The 18,682-nt window shown below is 35.8% G+C and overlaps 1 protein-coding gene across 1 annotated transcript in view; it reads left to right on the forward strand.

Moving 5' to 3' along the window:
- ATAD2 (ATPase family AAA domain containing 2) overlaps positions 1-7,949 on the forward strand; it is a 58,388-nt gene extending 50,439 nt beyond the window's left edge. The window contains exons 23-28 of the mRNA XM_032467718.1: positions 714-836; positions 965-1,108; positions 2,770-3,162; positions 4,698-4,831; positions 5,715-5,843; positions 6,599-7,949. Of these exons, the coding sequence (XP_032323609.1) occupies positions 714-836; positions 965-1,108; positions 2,770-3,162; positions 4,698-4,831; positions 5,715-5,843; positions 6,599-6,643 (968 nt within the window). The 3' untranslated portion in view covers positions 6,644-7,949. The remainder of the gene's footprint in view (positions 1-713; positions 837-964; positions 1,109-2,769; positions 3,163-4,697; positions 4,832-5,714; positions 5,844-6,598) is intronic.
- The last annotated feature ends 10,733 nt before the right edge of the window (positions 7,950-18,682 follow it).

Consider the following 18,682-nt stretch of genomic DNA (forward strand, 5'->3'; position numbering starts at 1 on the left):
CATTCTGACAGGTTCCTGGGTGGTAGCAGTACTACCACACCTCAGGAACTTTGCCCTGCCTTTCTTCAGGCCATGTTAGAAGCCCCCAGCAACAGTCCTTCTGTTATTGTAGCTTTTGCTGTCAACTATAAACTGGGTGTGAATATTGTATCTTACCACCCTGTGAGAGGGACTGATCAAGCTGTTCAAGCAAATTTACTTAACATTCACTTATTACCTGCCTTCTACCTCAAGGCATATTCCAGTTTATAGTGTTTGGACTCAGTTTAGGATTTTTTTCAGTATTTCCTATGTAAGGTTGCTGTTTCACTGTCCTTGTTTTGTGTCTCTGTCAATGTAGTAACATCCTTTTTATCTCTTTGAAATTCTACTAGTTCACTAGTGACACTAATAACCTTCCTTGCTGTTGTCATTATGTTGTTGTGTAGTCTTGCTATTGATTGATTTCTTGTATTTCTTCTGGTATTTCAAAGGGATCTGGATAGGGCAGGGCAATGAAATTGGGTTTAGTCTGCCGTATTGAATGAGATGTCCAGAACATTAGATTAACAGCAAAGACAGAAATAACACAGTTCCAGTAACTTTTACTATTCATGGTGGAAGTAAAATAGAAATAGTAGTAAGGCTATAACTTTAGCCTAACATGTTGACTTAATTTTTGTTAAATTATTAAAAGGAAAAATTTTAAATTATATTCTTTATTCATTCCTTAGACCGTCTTATTAGGCATAGAGCCTGTGCTTTAAGAGATACTGCCTATGCAATAATTAAAGAAGAACTTGATGAAGACTTTGAGCAACTTTGTGAAGAAATTCAGGAATCTAGAAAGAAGAGAGGTAGGAAAATGATTTGGCATCAGAAAAAAGATGCTTTTGATGTAGTGTATTGAGTCCTTTTAATTAATTCTTCATGTAATTTTGAAATCTGGAAATTTGATTTGCTATTCCATATGTCTATTTATAAGGTTGTAGCTCTTCCAAATATGCCCCGTCTTACTACCATGTGATGCCAAAGCAAAATTCCACTCCTGCTGGTGATAAAAGATCAGATCCAGAGCAAAATGAAAAGCTGAAGACACCCAGTGCTCCTGTGGCTTGCAGCACTCCTGGTAAGTACACTTGGGTAATTTTTACTTACGAAATTGTCATGTTTATTCTCTTCTAGCCCCATTTACTTTTTCCCTTGCTTTCCTTTATATTGATGCTATAAATTATGTTGATATTTTTAATATTAAGGCAACTTTGTATTCTTGAAATAAATCCAGGCTTATAATGAGATACAACTTGCAGTCCCAGGTCACCTTCCAGTTCACAGTCTTAATTGTGGATTGACTTGATTTGAAACTGATTTTTACTTCCTATAAATCCTAGTCTATTTCCTGTTCCTCTTTATTCTTAGGATATAACTACTGGGTGCCAACCCAAATCCTTTGGATTTCCTGAGGCTTCTCTTCCTTGGCATGCTCTTAATTCCAATTTTTGCTCTATAAGCCCCATAAATGTAAGACTGTCCTCAGCTTTTTAGCCTCTCAGCTATTCATTTGTTTTCCCAGAATTTTGTGCCGTAATTCCTTAATGCTTTGTTAGGTCTCCAGTGCTTTAAACAGATTTTTAAAAATTTTGAATGTATCTGTTTTGCTAGGGTTGGAACCCTCCCTTATTGTACTGTAGGTTTATCCATCCTGGGATAATTGATTTCAGATAGGTAGGGTAAGCCCTTATTTTGTCATAATGGAAAGAAGCAATTGGAAAAGGGAGAATAAGAAAGATGAACCAGCAAGAAACCTCCATTATCAAAATGCTCTTGGTCAAATCAACTTTAAGCAAGTGTGTGTGTGTATGTGTGTGTGTGTGTATATATATATATATACACACACACATATATATATGTATGTATGTATGTATATGGAAATTGAGGACATGGAAAAAGACTCCCTGAAAACAGTTCATTCCTAGCCATATACCCAGCAGGACTGCATACGTTATGTTAACCAAATGACAGGTACAAGAATGTTCATAGAACCAGTATTCACAATAGCCCAACAGTGGGAGCAACCCAAATGCCAATCAACAGTAGAATGGAAAAATATGGATTATTATGTAACAATGCTTAAACTTCAAGTACATACAATAGTATGGATGAATCTCCCAAATATAAGGTTGCAGTGTGGTTACAGTGCGGCTAGTCTAGGCAGAATGTTTAACTCTGTATACCTTACTTTCTTCATCTGTAAAATGATGTTGATAACAGTAGCAAACCTGATCGAGCTTAAGTGAAATTTCAGTGAGTGAGTGCATATAAAGGGCTTAGAATTCCTGCTATATGGTAAGTACTCAGTAAGTGTAGGCTATTTTAGTCTTGCCCCTCCTCCAGTTCATTCCTCATACTACTGCCAAAGTGATCTTTGTAATTTATGCACCAAACAATTCATTTAAAATTACTCAATTATTTTCCCTTAAAATTATTCAAGATTTTAAAAAAGAATTCAAGTAAACTAACTATATGCTTCAATAAATATATATAGAAACATAAAACAGAATAATAATTCAAGATAAAATCCAAACTCCTTAGTATGATAGGTCATTGCCCACTTTCTACCTTCTTGTCACAGTACTCTCTACTTTTATTTCTATAGTCTAACCATACAAAACTATGGTGGTATATCAGATTCTCCTTTTAATATCTTAGGAGGTATTTTTACCCTCACTTACTTAGACTTTATAAAATTGTTAAATGTTCTCTTGTTCTTTTTCTGTAAATTCTCTGAAGCTCAGTTGAAGAGAAAAATCCGCAAAAAGTCAAAGTGGTACATAGGCACCATAACGAAACGAAGGAGGATTTCTCAGGCAAAAGATGATAGCCAGAATGTTGCAGATGACAAAATTGAGAGTGATACAGAGGAAAATCAAGATACAAGTGTAGACCACAATGAGACCGGAAATACAGGGGAGTCTTCAATGGAAGAAAATGAGAAGCAGCAAAATGCCTCTGAAAGCAAAATAGAATTGGGAAATAATAATTCAAGTGCTTGTATTGAGAATGAACTTGAAGAATCTGAGAAGACTACAGCAAGTATAGAATTGAGAAAAGATAGGATTGCTTGCAATGGAGATGCTTCTATCTCTCAGATAATAGATATTTCTGATGAAAATGAAGCAAAAGGTAAGTCTCAAGCAACTTAATAATTTTAAAAGATGTTTCACTCAAAGTTTTTAAATGATTGATTATTATCTCAGTTTATTCCTTTTTTCCTTGTCTTTCAGAGTGCAAGTGTTTAATAGGGAAATTGGCATTATTCTATTTAATAACTATTAAGCTAGTAAATCACTGATGTTAGAAGCACGCTATGGCATCAGACAGACCTGGATTTGAGCCTCTAGTCCACTACTTAGTAGCCTGCTACCTTGGGCAAGGTTCTTAACCCATCAGCCTCAGTTTTCTCATTTGCAAAATTGGGGTGGATGGTTGCTGGGTAATAGGGTATTCTGAGAATTGAATAAAGTAATCCATCTAAAGCATGTAGTAAAGTGCTTGGCTATACAATTTTTAAAAGCTGGCAGGATAACCCTCTCATTTTTAAGCAAGATAAGCAGTTTCCTGTGATTCTTGCTGAGTGATGTAGAACAACTGTTACTCACCCCCATCATTCTTCTATCCCTGTGGTAGGTTAAGTCTACGATGATTTATATTTGTGCAAAAGATCCTGCTCCCAAAGTTTTTCGTTTAGAATTGTCTTCTATCTGGATCTTCTTGGACCTTTTGCAGTAGCTTTGTTTGGTTTTTGGAAAAGCCATACAATATTTAATCTTACAAAGTGAAAAGAAGGGTAACAGGGTTAAAAATTTATTTTGATCAAAAATAAGTATTGACTAAGTTAATGAAACTAGCTTTCTCTAGTGGCTTATAGGCTGTAGGTAAGTCTTTTTCATGGACTTCTTTGAAATGAGTTCTAGTGTGTTTGAGTAATCGTAGCAGAATGGGCTTAGGATATAGCCTTTCCAGTGTGGATATTTTAAATGTTAATTTTCTGGCTATATAATTTAGTATGTTTTGTTTAGATTCTGAGTTGTTATTTTTCCTTTATTGTTAATTTTTTTTAAAAGGACACTATTTTGTGGAACAGGTACCTGTTTACATGTCAGGAAATTTGGGTTCTTTTCTGGCTCTTAAAACAATTAGGTATGTTGACCTTAGAAAAGTCACCTTTCTTGGCCTCACTTTTCTCGCCTATAAGTGAGTAGATAGTTCTAGATAAGGAATAGTCAAACTTTTTCTGTAAAGGGCCAGATGCTCATAACTCTTCAGCCTTGTTGGAAAGCCACATAGGCACGTGTATGTAAAATGGGTGTGGTTTTATTTATAGCAGTAGACCAGATTTGGCCTATGGGTGCTAGTTTGCAACTCCTAGATTACTAAGGCCCCTTCCAGCTCTTAAATTCTATGAGTTTTATGCGTAAGTAGAAGACAGTCTTACCTGTTGAGAATTCCCTGAAATACTCTGAGAAAATACTTATCAAATGTTCTTAATTTTTGAGTGTGTAAATGGCAGCATCTTAATCTTATAGCAGACTCAGTAAACCTGATTAGGGTTTGTGTCTTAGTAAATATGTCCTCCTGTTTAATCTGCCTTAATATTTATTTTAGGTGTTATAAAATGTCTGTGAACCAAATAATAGTTACTTACTTTCTCATTTTAGAAATGTATGTTCTGCGAATGACTCGAGCTAGACGTTCCCAAGTAGAGCAACAGCAGCTCATCAGTGTTGAAAAGGCTTTGGCAATTCTTTCTCAGCCTACGCCCTCACTTGTTGTGGACCATGAGCGATTAAAAGTATGTAAATTGAAATCATAATGCTTTCATTGTGCAGTTTACTAACATAACCCACCAAAAGAGGGATTGTAGTAGTACATAGTATCTATTTGGCTTGCAATAAATAATAATCTTTTATGAAAGGATAAACTTGGTATAGAATAACTTTTCATAAGGGCAGTGATTGGAGATGGCTGGTGTGTTGATATTGCAGGTTTTACAGAGTTGTCTATTCACTGATCCCATACATTGTTTTAGTGACCATAACCTTACAACCATTTTAGCTGGTTTTTATTTTTATTTATTTATTTTTTTAGCTGGTTTTTACTTAACCACATGGCATGTTTTTGTTAACTATGAGGTATAGAATATTATGGTAGAACAAGACTTGAATCACAGAAATTCAGAGAGTCCATTTCAGTCGTGAGAAAAAACACTGAGCAGATAGAAAATCCTTTTAGTAAGAAAAGAACCCTGAAATGGTGAGGTAGTTCATCATTTATGTACTCTCTTTTTGTTTCACATAACAGAATTAATTATAATATGCTTATAGTACCATAAAATACCCTGCAAAAAGTTGCCTTTTTTCCTGCTAATGTAGTTTGAAATTATTTTTTAATTTGTCTGTAGAGATTTATGGCTAGAATTGAAATTGGCAACTTCCTCAGCTATAGGTTTTAGGATGGGAGTTATCCAGGCGAGAGGCCAGGATCATAGAATGTTGATAAAGTTAACTTACAGCTAAATGTCAGAGCCACTGTCAGAGGCTGCAGTGTCTCATCATATGGCTTGGTCTGCCTTCTCTCTGGCTTATATGCTAAAATGTCCCCAGATCTTCAAAATTAAAGTATTCTTATCTTAGGGAATTTCTCTCACATGTGTAAACATTCATGTTTTCTTTTAGAATCTTTTGAAGACTGTTGTTAAAAAAAGTCAAGAATACAATATTTTTCAGCTGGAAAATTTGTATGCTGTCATCAGCCAGTGTATTTATCAGCATCGCAGGGACTATGACAAAACAACACTTATTCAGGTAAACTAATCTATATAAGAAATTAATTGATTATAAAAACTTCTAAAGGCTTTTTTTAAATACATCAGTTATGGATTATTTTTAGGTACAACTGAGTTCTGTACTTTTTTAAATCTAACAAATTAGTTTCTGTTTCTTAAATAAACAGTGGAACGCTGTAGTATCTGTAAACTGTAGAAAATCTATTTTGTGTGTGTATTAATGAAGATACGTAGCCCCTTTTTAAGATAGACTTAAGATAGACTTATTTGACTTTACTTAATCTTGCTTAATAGTGGGCCTTAGAGTACTAAGGTTTAAAAATAGATATTGGCTGATGTTTATATAGTATAATATATATATTACTGGTATCTACTGTATACCGACTAGTATATAAAATATATAGTATTTAGTATACCTACTAAAGTGTGCCATGACACCTACACAGTATCATATATATATATACTAGTATTTACAAAATAATAAAGTATTAATATATATAAATACACCAGTGCCTTGATTATAACTATTTGAATTTAATGTAAGATGAACACATCTCAGACTCATTTCAAAGGGATTTAAATAATGAAGTCCCATCAGTGAATATTGTCTTGTGAGTGTCATGAATACTGAACAAAATTTCTGTTTTCACTATCAGATGGGTGAAATAAGGTTGATTACTGCAAAAAAGAAAAAACAAATCACCAATGGGGTAGTGTTTCTTTAATTTTTTCCATATAGAAACTTATTATTTTTCTCTTCTATCTTTTATCTAGAAAATGGAGCAAGAGGTAGAAAACTTCACTTGTTCCAGATCATGATAATCATGGTATCAAATATTCTTTATATTCAGTTCCTATTTAATTCACCTTTGTCATGTTTGCATAACTGATAAAAGATGAAATCCTGCATCTTTAAGGAAAAGATTAAAATAGTAAATAAAAATATTTAAACTTTCTGGTATTTATGTACATGTGTAAGATAAATTACAGAGATAACTGATAAATATTTGAAGTTTGATTAAACAAGGCACTGTGGTAATAGTATTGCTGTGGGTATCAGTAGTTGATGTGTGGCCAACTCTTAATAAAGTTATTTTGATAACCAATGTTTATGGCACTTAAGAGTACATTGACATTGACGTTTTAAGCACTTTTAATTTTATCCTTCCTAGAAATAGTTTATCAGACTAGAGACTTACTTGACCATCGTGTCTTTGCCATCCTTTTGTTATGTTTGTTTTCTTTAGTGCCCATTTCCCACCTGCCTTTAGCTTCCTCTTGCCTGTTCACTTAAAAGCCAGTGTTCAAGTCATAATTTGCAGGGGGTTCCTTGAATAACTTCTCACTTCTGGCTGCACCACAATTCTGTACTTGAATGTCAAAATTAATGCTTTTTAGATAAACATTTTTATTATTCTAATTTGGGTTAATAAAAATGTAAAATATTTTTGATTTACTTTTATGATTATACTTAACAACCAAAATATTAGTAACTACTTGTTAAACATTTGTAATAGCACAGAGTTTTTATATTTGAAAACTGTTTATATCCTTCTAAATGTGTGTTTAGGTTGTATTCTATAGATGCCTTTTATATACAATTATATAAATATAAATACTATAAATTTTGTATTGATACCAAAAATACATTTCTTAAAGCAATAAAACCATTCACCACCATGCATATTCTTTCTCCCTCCCTTCCTCGCCTTTTTTTCTTCTTTTTTTAAGGAGATATTCTAGTATGAATTTGTGAAATAGCTTCTGTTGGAAACTTCTTTTGAGGGGAATAGAGGGTAGTGATTTCATATGAGATATTCTGATTCTAATACCATTTCTGAGTTGAACTGTCTTTTATTGTCGATTATCTGCATATTGTATTTAAAGCCTTCTAAAACCCCATAATTCAGATACCTTAATTAGTAGATACTGTCTTATGTAATGCATCACGCAGTGCCAGTAACTGAAAACGTTTAAGTATGTGTATATTCCTGCGTTCCCATGCACACACACACATACTCGTTTTTATTGAAGTTTATTATAACTTATTCTAGTGGCATCTCTTATAACTAGGATTTCATTTTGTATGTATGCCTTCTGTAATAAATTTTAAAGGTGAAAATTGCTTCTCAATTTTGTTTCTATGTCTTCATTTTTTTTAAATGTCCTAAAAATAATGCTATGCAAAACAAGTATAAAAATCTGCTTTATTACTGTGCATAATTTAAAATGCTATTGACCCTGGAATGTTTATATTCATTAGCTACAAAGATTAATGTGCTTCTTTTTCTTTCATTCCCTACTGTCTACAGACATGGGAAATAATTTATCTACATTCCTATGTAGACTTCTAAAACCATGCTGAAATTTGTAAGCCTAGAATGTTTCTTTCTCATTTTTTGCTTAAAAGTACAATCAGGCTAAAGTATTAGGCAAGAAAAAGAAACAGGCATCCAAATTGGAAAGGAAAAAGTAAAACTCTATTCACAGATGATCTTATATGTAGAAAATCCTAAAGAATCCACAAAATATTTGATAGAACTAGTAAATTCCACAAAGCTGTAAGATAAGTCAACATAAAAATCAGTCATATTTCTGTATAATAGCAATGAAAGATCCAAAAAAGGAAACTAAGAAAGCAATTCCATTTACAATAGCATCTAAGACAATAAAACACCTAGGAATGTTTAACCAAGGAGGTGGAAACTTGTACACTGATAACTTCAAAATCTTGCTGAAAAAATTAAATAAGACCTAAATAAACAGAAAGAGATCCTGTGTTCATGTGTTGGAAGATCTTGTCTTCATGTATTAGGAAACAATGTTAAAATGTCAGTATTCCCCAAAGCAGTCAGTAGATTCAGTGCAATACCTATTAAAATCCTAAAGGCCTTTTTTACAGAAATGGGAGCGTTAATCCTAAATTCATAATGGAACTGCAAGGGACCCTGAATAGCCAAAACAATCTTGAAAAAGAAGAGAAAGTTGGAAGACTCACACTTTTTTACTCCAAAATGTACAGAAAGTTACATTAGTAAAACAGTGTGGTACTGGCATAGGGATAGACATATAAACATCAGTGCAACAGAGTTGAGAGTTCAGAAATAAATCCACATTATCTGTGGTCAGTTGACTCTTAACAACCGTGGCTGAGACCATTCAGTGGGGAGAGAATAGTCTCTTCAACAGATGGTGCTTGGAAAGTGACATCCATATGCTAAGGAATGAGGTTGAACTTCTACCTCATACTATATACAAAAATAACAAAATGGAGCAAAGACCTAAATTTAAGAGCTGAAACTATGAAACTTTAGAAGGAAACAAGGGCAAATCTTGATGGCCTTGAATTTGGTGATGATTTCTTAAATATGGCATCAAAAAAAAAAAACCTCCACTAGCAACTAAAGGGAAATTAGATAAATGGTACATCATCAAAATTAAAAACATTTATGCCTCTACAGATAGTATCTGTTCTATAATTTTGTAATTATGTAACTTAATATCATATCTTAAAACTTAACAAGAAAAAAACAGTCCAGTAATGGATATTTCTATTAACAGTTTTGAGGAGTACTGATCAAGTATTTGGGAAGATAACGGAATTTGTTTTTTCTCATGATTGGGGCTATGGGTTTGGGGGAGGAAGATCACAGAAGCAAAGTGATCATATCAAGATTACATGCGATCAGTGTGTTATGACTGTTGATTGACCTTGATCACCTGGCAGAAGTGGTGTTTCTCAAGTTTCTCCACTGTAAAATTACTGTTTTGAGTACTGTGTTCCAGAAGAAGATCACTGTGTACAGCCCATTCTTAAGGAATGAGGAGTTATGCTCCCCCTTTGCCTTTAAAAAAAAAAATGATTCTATCAGGGATCCTTTTAAGTATGCACTGTAGAATCAACTGAAGTTATTTTAGACTCACTTAAGGACTTGGTTAGGACTTGAGTATAAGGTAACTACTTCTTGATGGGAGGTATTGTGGGGGTAAAAACTCACTTTATATTAGGATAGAGGAAAAGATTGCTAGTTTGCCTCCTACTACCCATTCTCTCATTCCTTGTAGCAAAGCCCTGAGCTGGAAAATGATGTTTTCTGGCTTCCATTGCAGCAGTATGTGGCCATGTGACTAAGTTCTAGCCAATGAGATACAAAATGAACCTGCTTCCTTTTACCTGCTGCCTGGGGGGAAAATATGTCAATATTTTTATATATATATATATTTTTTTTATACAAAGAGAGCCAAAAGTGCTCTCACCCCATACCTTCCAAAGACCTTTCCTAGAAATTGTGCCCATGTTCCTTTCTATCTCATTGGCTAGAACTTAGTCACATGGCTGCATTTTGCTGCAATGGAATAGAGAAAGAGAGAGGGAGGGAGGAAATAACTGGAACTCCAGAAGCTATCTTGGACTATAAGGTGACCTTAAAGATGGAAAGATTCAGGGACAGTAGTATTTTTAATGCTTAGGGTCTTATTCAGGACTTGTTGCTTATAGGAAGTAAAAGCTGAAAAAGTAAAAAGAGCCACTGAGTCCTTGAGCACACAAGTGGCATGGCCAAATGGACTTGAAAGCTTTCCTTGGATGGCCTAGAAAAGTGTCAGACTAGAGACAGAAGAGTCAAAAGAAAAACTTCAGAAGCATTTTTGTAAAGGAAAACTTAGTAAGACCTTGCCTAGTAATACAGTGCCTTCTAAAGATAATTCCATAGTTGTCGAAATAAGCCCCTGAGGATTGGTGGAGATATTTAGAGTAATAGAGAAAAAATTGCCAGTTTCAGGGATGAGTTGAATACAGTTGGAAACATTCTGATTTTCAAATAATACTGGGAGGCAGAAGTCTTTATAATCCATAGTTTGACTATAACTTGTGGTAGGCTAAAAAACAGCCACCCAAAAGGTATCTTCATCCTAATCCCTGGGGCCTGTGATTGTTTCCTTCTGTGGCAAAATAGAAAAAGAAAAGTTTCTTTAGATGTAATTAAATTCAGGGTATGCAATGCAGAGATTATTCTGGATTGTGTGGACCCTAAATACAGTTACGTATCCTGATGAAAGGGAGATAGAGTGAGGTTTTAGAAGAAGAGGCAATGTGACCATCAAGTCAGAGATTCAAGTCTTGTGGCCACAAGCAAGGCAATGCTGGCAGCCAGTCCACCAGGAGCTAGATGAAGCAAGGAACCAAGTTCCCCCTCGTTCCTCCAGAGGAGTGCAGCCCTGCCAACACCTTGATTCTGGCCTCTAAAGCTGGAGGAGTTGTGGCTGTCTATAAGTCAATGATGATGAGAAAGAGCAGCCATTTTAAGTCCCTCCCATTGAGGTGAGTCTTCCTCAGGAGGTGAGATGGTCATATGAGAGCAGGATGAGGAAGGAAATGAAAGAGGTTCTGAATCGATTTTATAGGAAGGGGAATTTCTCACCTTGGAGTAGGAGTGCTAAAAGTTTCAAAGCAAAAGGAAGGAGAATGGTTTTTGCTTTTTTTAAACAAATTTTGTTCAGGGTGGAAAGCATGATTGGAATTTCTTCAAACTACACTTAATGAAGGAGACCAACAACTGCCATTTCTCTGAATCAGATGTGCGCTTCTTAGTCTTTTTCATGCTCTGCCACACCAGTACGTATCTAACTCCTACTATCCTTCATTTCTCAGCATAAGTCACAAAATCAAACGTTTTTTTAGGTCAGGAACTATGTGTGTTTCATTTTATGATTATAGATCCAGCACTTATTAATAGGTCTGTATTTGACACTAAATAAATATTGCTTGACTGAATGAGCAGTGGATAAGGAGAGCAGATTAAGGAGCAGAACAGGAAGATATAAAGTTGTTAGAAAACAGGCCCGTGGGGCTGCGGTTCTGAAGGGAGGCCTGCCCTTCAGGAAAGGAGAGTGAGATGGAGCTAATAGCATCTAATTAAAAGTTACAAAGTCATGTCAATTATATTTTTAGAAGTTGCTTCTGTTAGTTTTATTCAATTCCAAGGCTACAAAAGAACAAATTTTCACTTCAGCTTGCTAATAGTTAATTGTTCAAATATTGGACATGTTTGTGAGATTGAAACCCATCTAATTAATGATTGTGTATTCTTAGCCTTGCATATTCAGTAACGTGACTAGAAAGACTGGAAGGTTTGTGGATTTTTTCATTTGGTTTTCTTAGTAGTTCTGGGAACAAACACAAAATACCAAGAAATACATATTTATACATAAATGTATATTTACATATTTAAATTATACAAAATAGGGTATAAAATACATAGTTTATATGTAATTATATAAAACAAGTTGTATATATAAAATAAATTATATTTATACGTAAATAGTGATGAGAGAGCAGCCATCAGACAGTGTTTGGTTAATAACATGGGTTTTATTGGTTAAGATTCTTTTGGTTGCAAGCAATAGAAATTTGCTCTGGCTCATTTTAACCTTTAAGGCATCTTCAGGAAGGATGTAGTTACCTCACAGATGGTCAGAACAACCAAAAGTCAATGGAGAGAACCAGGGCTGCTGCAAGCCCTTAGAGGAATTCTTAAAATAGTTGCTATTAATGTGACAAATGTCCGCGAAGACACTCAGGCTCAGTGCTTCTCCATTCGACATTACAAAATTCCCCCTAACAAAAACTGGATTGGTCTTGATGTCCTGCCTAGCTTTGGCCAGAGGCCAGGGTCACATAATTTAGACATCCCTGTAGAAAACCCCCATGGTAAGCAAATATGAACCAGAAGCCGCCCCAAGAGCTGTCTGTCATAAAGGTTAACAAAGACACAATTTACTGACATAATTTCTAATGTGCACTTAAACCAGTTCTTTGAGCTATAGAACTGGTGATCTCTCAAACTTTGTGTGTGCTTTAAACACCATATTTTATTTAATACTTACGAAGACCCTAGGAGGTGAATTCTCATGCTATTTTCATTTTACAAATAAAGAAATTGAGGCTTACGTTAGGTAATTTACCAATTTCACACATAAGTGGCAGAAGCAGGACTCCACTAGGTCTGTGTGATAGAAATCCATGTTCTTCATCACCGCCCCTGAACAGGCACTGTAGATAGCCTACTTGTAGGCTCTTGGCATTCAGTGTCCTGATGTGTGACACTGTTGGCAATCTGCAAACATCTGTAACTCCACCTGAGACTGTTCTTGTGCTCCGTGCTGGAAGTGACAGGAAGTTAACATCCCTGGGAATAGCTGCCAACCAGACAAAGGTAGGAGCCAGTGAAGAATACCTCAGTTCCCTTGTCCCTTGGGTGGGACAACTCTGAGGAGTGTTCTGTACTTTGTCTTGGTTCACCATTGGAGCTGAGCCCTAGGTCTCAGAGCAATAACCTGCTTGAAACAGACTCCATTAGCTTCCTTCCCTTCCCTTTCTCACTCCCCACTCCCCTGACGGTATTTCTTGGCACTACCTCCCAAACGACTCACTCTCACATCTTTTTCTCTGGATCTGCTTTACAGAGAACCCAAGACCCTCACTCCCTTTATACAGTAAAAGTAGAAAAATATGAAATGCCCCAACAATAACTGAATTTTTTTGTTTTCTCAACTACTGTTGAACCTCACAAATCAACAGTTCTTTTCCTCAGTATTTATTGTGATAGCCTAACAATTTTATTTTCAAATTTATCCCCATTTTAAAGATTGTCTTAATTATTTTGTAGCAATGTTAAATTATGTTTTTTATTCTACTTTTAAGAGGAAAAATCTGGAAGCTTCATGTTTAGGCTATGTAATTTTAGTATGCAAAGGTTGGAATTGAAATCACTACATTTGAGCAATCAACCCTGCCAACATCCGAGCTCTGGCTGGGAGTCAGAGAATAGCACTTAACATGCAGTGAGAGGGCTCTTGGAATACTACTACCTTCAGAGCACATGCCAAATCAAAATCATTTAAACGTCCAAAAGATTTGAGACAAAACAGTTAACAAATGAAAAAGTGCCAAACATGGGTATCCTGGACATGCAGACATTGTGAGCTACAAGTATTGGTTTAAAGGACCATTGTGAAACTTCAACTGGCTTAAAGATTGACTTGGAGAGAAAAGAGTGGGGAGGCGCTCATTGCAATAGATAATGTATTCATGAAATAATTTGGAAACTGATTACGTGTGATGAATCCTAATTATAGCTATTTACTGTGGTGAATATTTAGGAAAATCAGGGTCTTAAAAAAAGGCACTAGCGTCTGCTTTAATTATTTAGGAAGAAAAATAAGTTACCCCAATCTTATGTTCTGTAATTATTTTTTACATTCAGTTTACATGTTTTATATTTAGGACCACAGCATATGTCTCTTTTCTGTTTCTTCCTAAAAATTTTCTTAAGACTCCTTTCCCACCCACCAGGGAGAAAATGTAAATTACCACCATCACTCAAATGAATTCCCTGGTTTCTTCTGAACCTTCACCTCACAGCTGTTGCATGAAATATAATCACTAAAGTACTAGCTAAATGAAAATGTCTATCCAAAATGACGGTTTTCTAATATCCTTACACCAAATAACTTTGCAGGAGAAGAAACAGAGATAATTAAACACATTTTTTTTCCATCTAAAAATAGCTAATCTGGAAATACACCAAGAGGCTAATAGTGAGTGGTAAGGAAGGGAGAACCATGAATGAATTCTTATCTCTATTTTTTTTTTAAGTTTCTGTAAAGTGATTATATTCCTTTGGCAACAAAATATTTTATAAAAATGTGAAAGTTGCTTTTTAAGCTGTAATTTGTATTTTAATTGTGAAATCTGAAATATCTAATAGGAGGCAAAAAAAGATCACAAAAAACTTGTTTATCTAAACTGAAACATCATGTATTTTTTATATTTTTATACTCTCCTGCCACTGTCTTTGGGCAACTGTTTCTCAAAACAAGTTGTTCAAAGGCTGTAGATCTTACCTGATGATCAGAAAGGAGGTATTTAACCTTTGGCTACATGCATAATATAAGCATAGCATTATATCACTTTGCGGGCTGCAAACTGCATACCTCTCAGCTAGCTATGAAACAGGAGAGAAAGAAATGTGTAAGAAGAAAGTAAATTACAAAAATACCTGAACTACAAAATAGTTGACCAATTCACAAGAGGTCCAAGCTAATTGGTTTACATTTTCAATATATAATATTCATAATTAAAAAGACAAGACAACACGAAGATATTATTTAGGGTATTTTGATTGTATCCATGAGGTCAGGGACCATGTCTGTTTTGTCCAATTAATAGCTGCTGAATTTATATATTTAGGTGTATATCCCAATGCCTATAAAGCATTAGGAGAGAAAGAAGAATGAGATATGGTCCCTGCCCCCTAAGGAAGGTGTAATACAGTAAAATTACATGTTAATGCACCTAAATTGCCTCATATCTCAGTAAAGAATTCGGGTTTGCTTTTACTTTCTTATCATCCATGGCACAGAAGGACAGACATCATGGTGCTGTGGAGAAGCAGGGCCTGTGGCATCAAACATGGGCTTCAATCTTCTTGATCATGTTCTCCCAAAAAGATGCCTTTTGTTAAGGCAAAATTGCAGAGACGTTTACCGCTCAGCAAAATGTCCTTGTGCTCCTCCACTTGTCCTGTGACTAGGGCCGATCAAACAGCTCTAAGCCAAAGTGCCATGTGTCACTTCTAAACCGAAGCCTTTAATTGCTGGTGGAAAGCTCTCTTCCCTCTGCCTCGGCAACCTAGAAGACGTGTATTCCAAATGATACAGCCAGAAAGAGGAAGCAGCCTGGATCCCCGAGTCTCCAATTAGTAGGAGTTGCCCCTGGGAGTCACTGAGAGCAACAAGAAACCTTGATGAATGAGAAGTAAATCATTATTTGTTATAGCAGCACAGCCTGGTCTGTTCTGACAAATAGAACTAATATAATAACCACCTGATGGTTGTTGAGCCCGTGATGGAAGAATCAGTATGAAGGCAAGACTATGAGATCTGCTTTATAAAAGTAGCCAAAAATTGATGTCTTTCTGTGCTATTCACTTCACAAACAATGGAAAAGACCTGACCAACATCCAGCCCTACCCAAGCCCTTGCTATGCACTCTTTAAACCTGAATAAACCTTTGTTGCCACAACTTGTGGGACTTTTGCAAAGCCATCTTCTTGGGCCTCAGTTTTCCTTGTCTGTAAAATTGGGCATGTAGTCCTAGCACTCAGGATTGTCCTGAAAGTAAATTACATAGCAAAGCACTTAGCTCAGGGCCTGGCAGGTAGAAGTGCTTCACAAGAATTGTTTCCTTCCCTATCTTTTATCTGAGGCCAGAGGTTCTCAACACCGACTGCATTTTAGAATCATTTGGGAAGCTTAAAAAAAAAGAATCAATGCCCGTATCCCATCCTAAACCAAATAATCAGAATCTGGAGATAAGGCTGGGGCATAGATGTTTTTTAAAAGCATCAGGTGATTCTGTTGTCCAGCCAGGGTTGAGAACCATTGCCCTAGGCAATGTGTAAATAAAATATTTGATTACACGTTTATTTCAAATAAAGCCTTCATAACTAAAAAAGAAAAAAAAGACATAGGGTGACCACTTTTTCACAGACTTGGAGCTTTAAAAAAAGGCTTATTTATAAATGACAGGCACAAAGAGTCAATAAGCAGTTACTGGATGCTCTCAGTGACTGAAGGGCATTCCGATAAGCCCCGTGATGTTGCAATGAAAAGAACAGGCTCAGGTACCGTTGACGTTGTTTATAGTGATGACTGTTTTGTGTTGTTATGGGCTGAACTGTGTCTCTCTGAATTCAGATGTTGAAGTCCTAACCCCAGTACCTCAGAATTTGTACCTGGAGATAAAGTCTTTGCACAGGGAATTAAATTAAAGTGAGATCATTAGGGTGGACCCTAATCCTATATGATTTGTGTCCTTATAAGAGAGGAGTTTGAACACAAACATGTACAAATGGAAGACGATGTGAAGACACTGGGAGAAGACAGCCATCGATCTACACGTCAAGGAGAGAGACTCAGGGCAAATCCTTCCCTGAGGGGCCTCAGAAGGAGCCAGCCCTGCTGACACCTTGACCTCACACTTAGAGCCTCTGGAACTTTTAGAAAAATAAATTTCTGTTGTTTAAGCGACCCAGTCTGTCATGCTTTATTACAGCAGCCCCAGCAAACGAATATAGCTATCCATGCTGCAGCTAAAGCATGTGCTAGGTTTTTGGTGAGTGGGAGAAATAGCTACCCTGCCTCCGTTTTATTAAGAGATGTTCAGAGAGATGGAGTTTTATGAGGTCCTTGAACTGAGTATTTCAGCTGTTTGATAAAAAGGTAATTTAAAATATTAGAGAAGGCTGCCTGTTTATAAGGTTACTGGGAAACTGACTGGGCAGGTTAACCTCTCCAAACCTTGGCTTCCTCATGGTGTTAACTGCAAACAGCATCAACTACCTCACAGAGACACCAGGAGGGTAAAATGAGATAACACATCTAAAGTATCTGGAGATTAGTGAGCTGTGAGGTTTCCTGAAAGACGGAAGTTTGCAATGGGTCGGAAAGTTCTTGATGACTGAAGTAGAATTTCCCTTGCAGTTTTGATGTTCAACCATCTGACAGTTTTAGGAATGGATATCTCTTCTTAGAGATACTGACTTGAAAAATTTTTTATTGAAGTATAGTTTGCTTTACAATGTTGTGTTAGTTTCAGGCATACAGCAAAGTGAGTCAGTTACACATATATATATTCTTTTTCAGATTCTTTTCCACCACAGGTTATTATAAGATATTGAATATAGTTCCCTGTGCTATAAGGTTGGTCCTCATTTGTTTTATATATAGTAGTATGTATATATTAATCCCAAACTCCTAATTTATCCCTCCTTCCAAGATATTGACTTTTTATATAGCTTGTAGCCCTTGGTACTACAAGAATGTTGTAAGTTTTTCCTCAATTATAAGCATTTTTCTAGATCAGTATTTCTCGAAGTGAAGTCTACAGGTCATTCACATAAGGGTCACAAGCTGCCTGTCAAATGTAGATTCATGACCTCACCCCCCAGATTTACTGAATGGAGACTCTCCCGGGAGCAGAGTCTGAGAATTCACACTTTAAACAAAGTTCCCAGATAATTTTCATGCACATTAAAGTTCCTCTGCTAAGACTTTAAACAAAGGAAAGCCTTACGTTTTCTCACTCTAATACTGCTTTCTAGTTGGCTGTTCTCCTAGGGTTATTTGTGTCCTAAGATTTTAGGTCAAAAAACATACACTGGTACATTTTTTTCAGAAGTAGTGTCAACATAGCCACTAACTTTTTGGTGGAAAAGTACACACCAATGAGTGAACCAACCCAGGTGACACCATGAGTTTTTTAAAGTGCATCAACAACTACTCTTTGAATAAATACTGCGAAATCAGTTTTCCCCCTTTTCTTGTTTTGCATCTATAATCCTATAGTCCTTTATATATGGACTTATGCTAGACACAGAAATTGGGGAGGAGTAGAGTGCGGAGGGCACTTATCAAAATACTAAATTGTTTTTACTGTTGTTATCAATAACATTATTGTTTTCACAAAGCAAGCACTAAGAGGGATAGGAAATGACCCTAAATTGACTTTGAAAATTTGCTCAGTCTGAACTAGCTTTAAGTAGGAACGTTTTTTGTTCACCTTCTGAAGTAGCCATTAGAGAGAATTGTAGGAGTATTTCACTAGGGCTAAATTCGCAAGTTCACCTGGCTCCAGTTAAAACGTTAAAGCATCTTAGTTTGATGTCTTTTTGGCCAATCTGTTTCATGGTATAGTGTTTTTCAGAAGATTCTTTCACCAAAAGTAGAAAAAGGAAAAATAATAACAGAAGGAAACTACTTCAAAAAGTGGTGTTGAAAGTCTGTGCCTCTTCAGAT

Source organism: Camelus ferus, chromosome 25 (genome assembly GCF_009834535.1).
Source record: "Camelus ferus isolate YT-003-E chromosome 25, BCGSAC_Cfer_1.0, whole genome shotgun sequence".
NCBI classification, from domain to species: Eukaryota; Metazoa; Chordata; class Mammalia; order Artiodactyla; family Camelidae; genus Camelus; species Camelus ferus.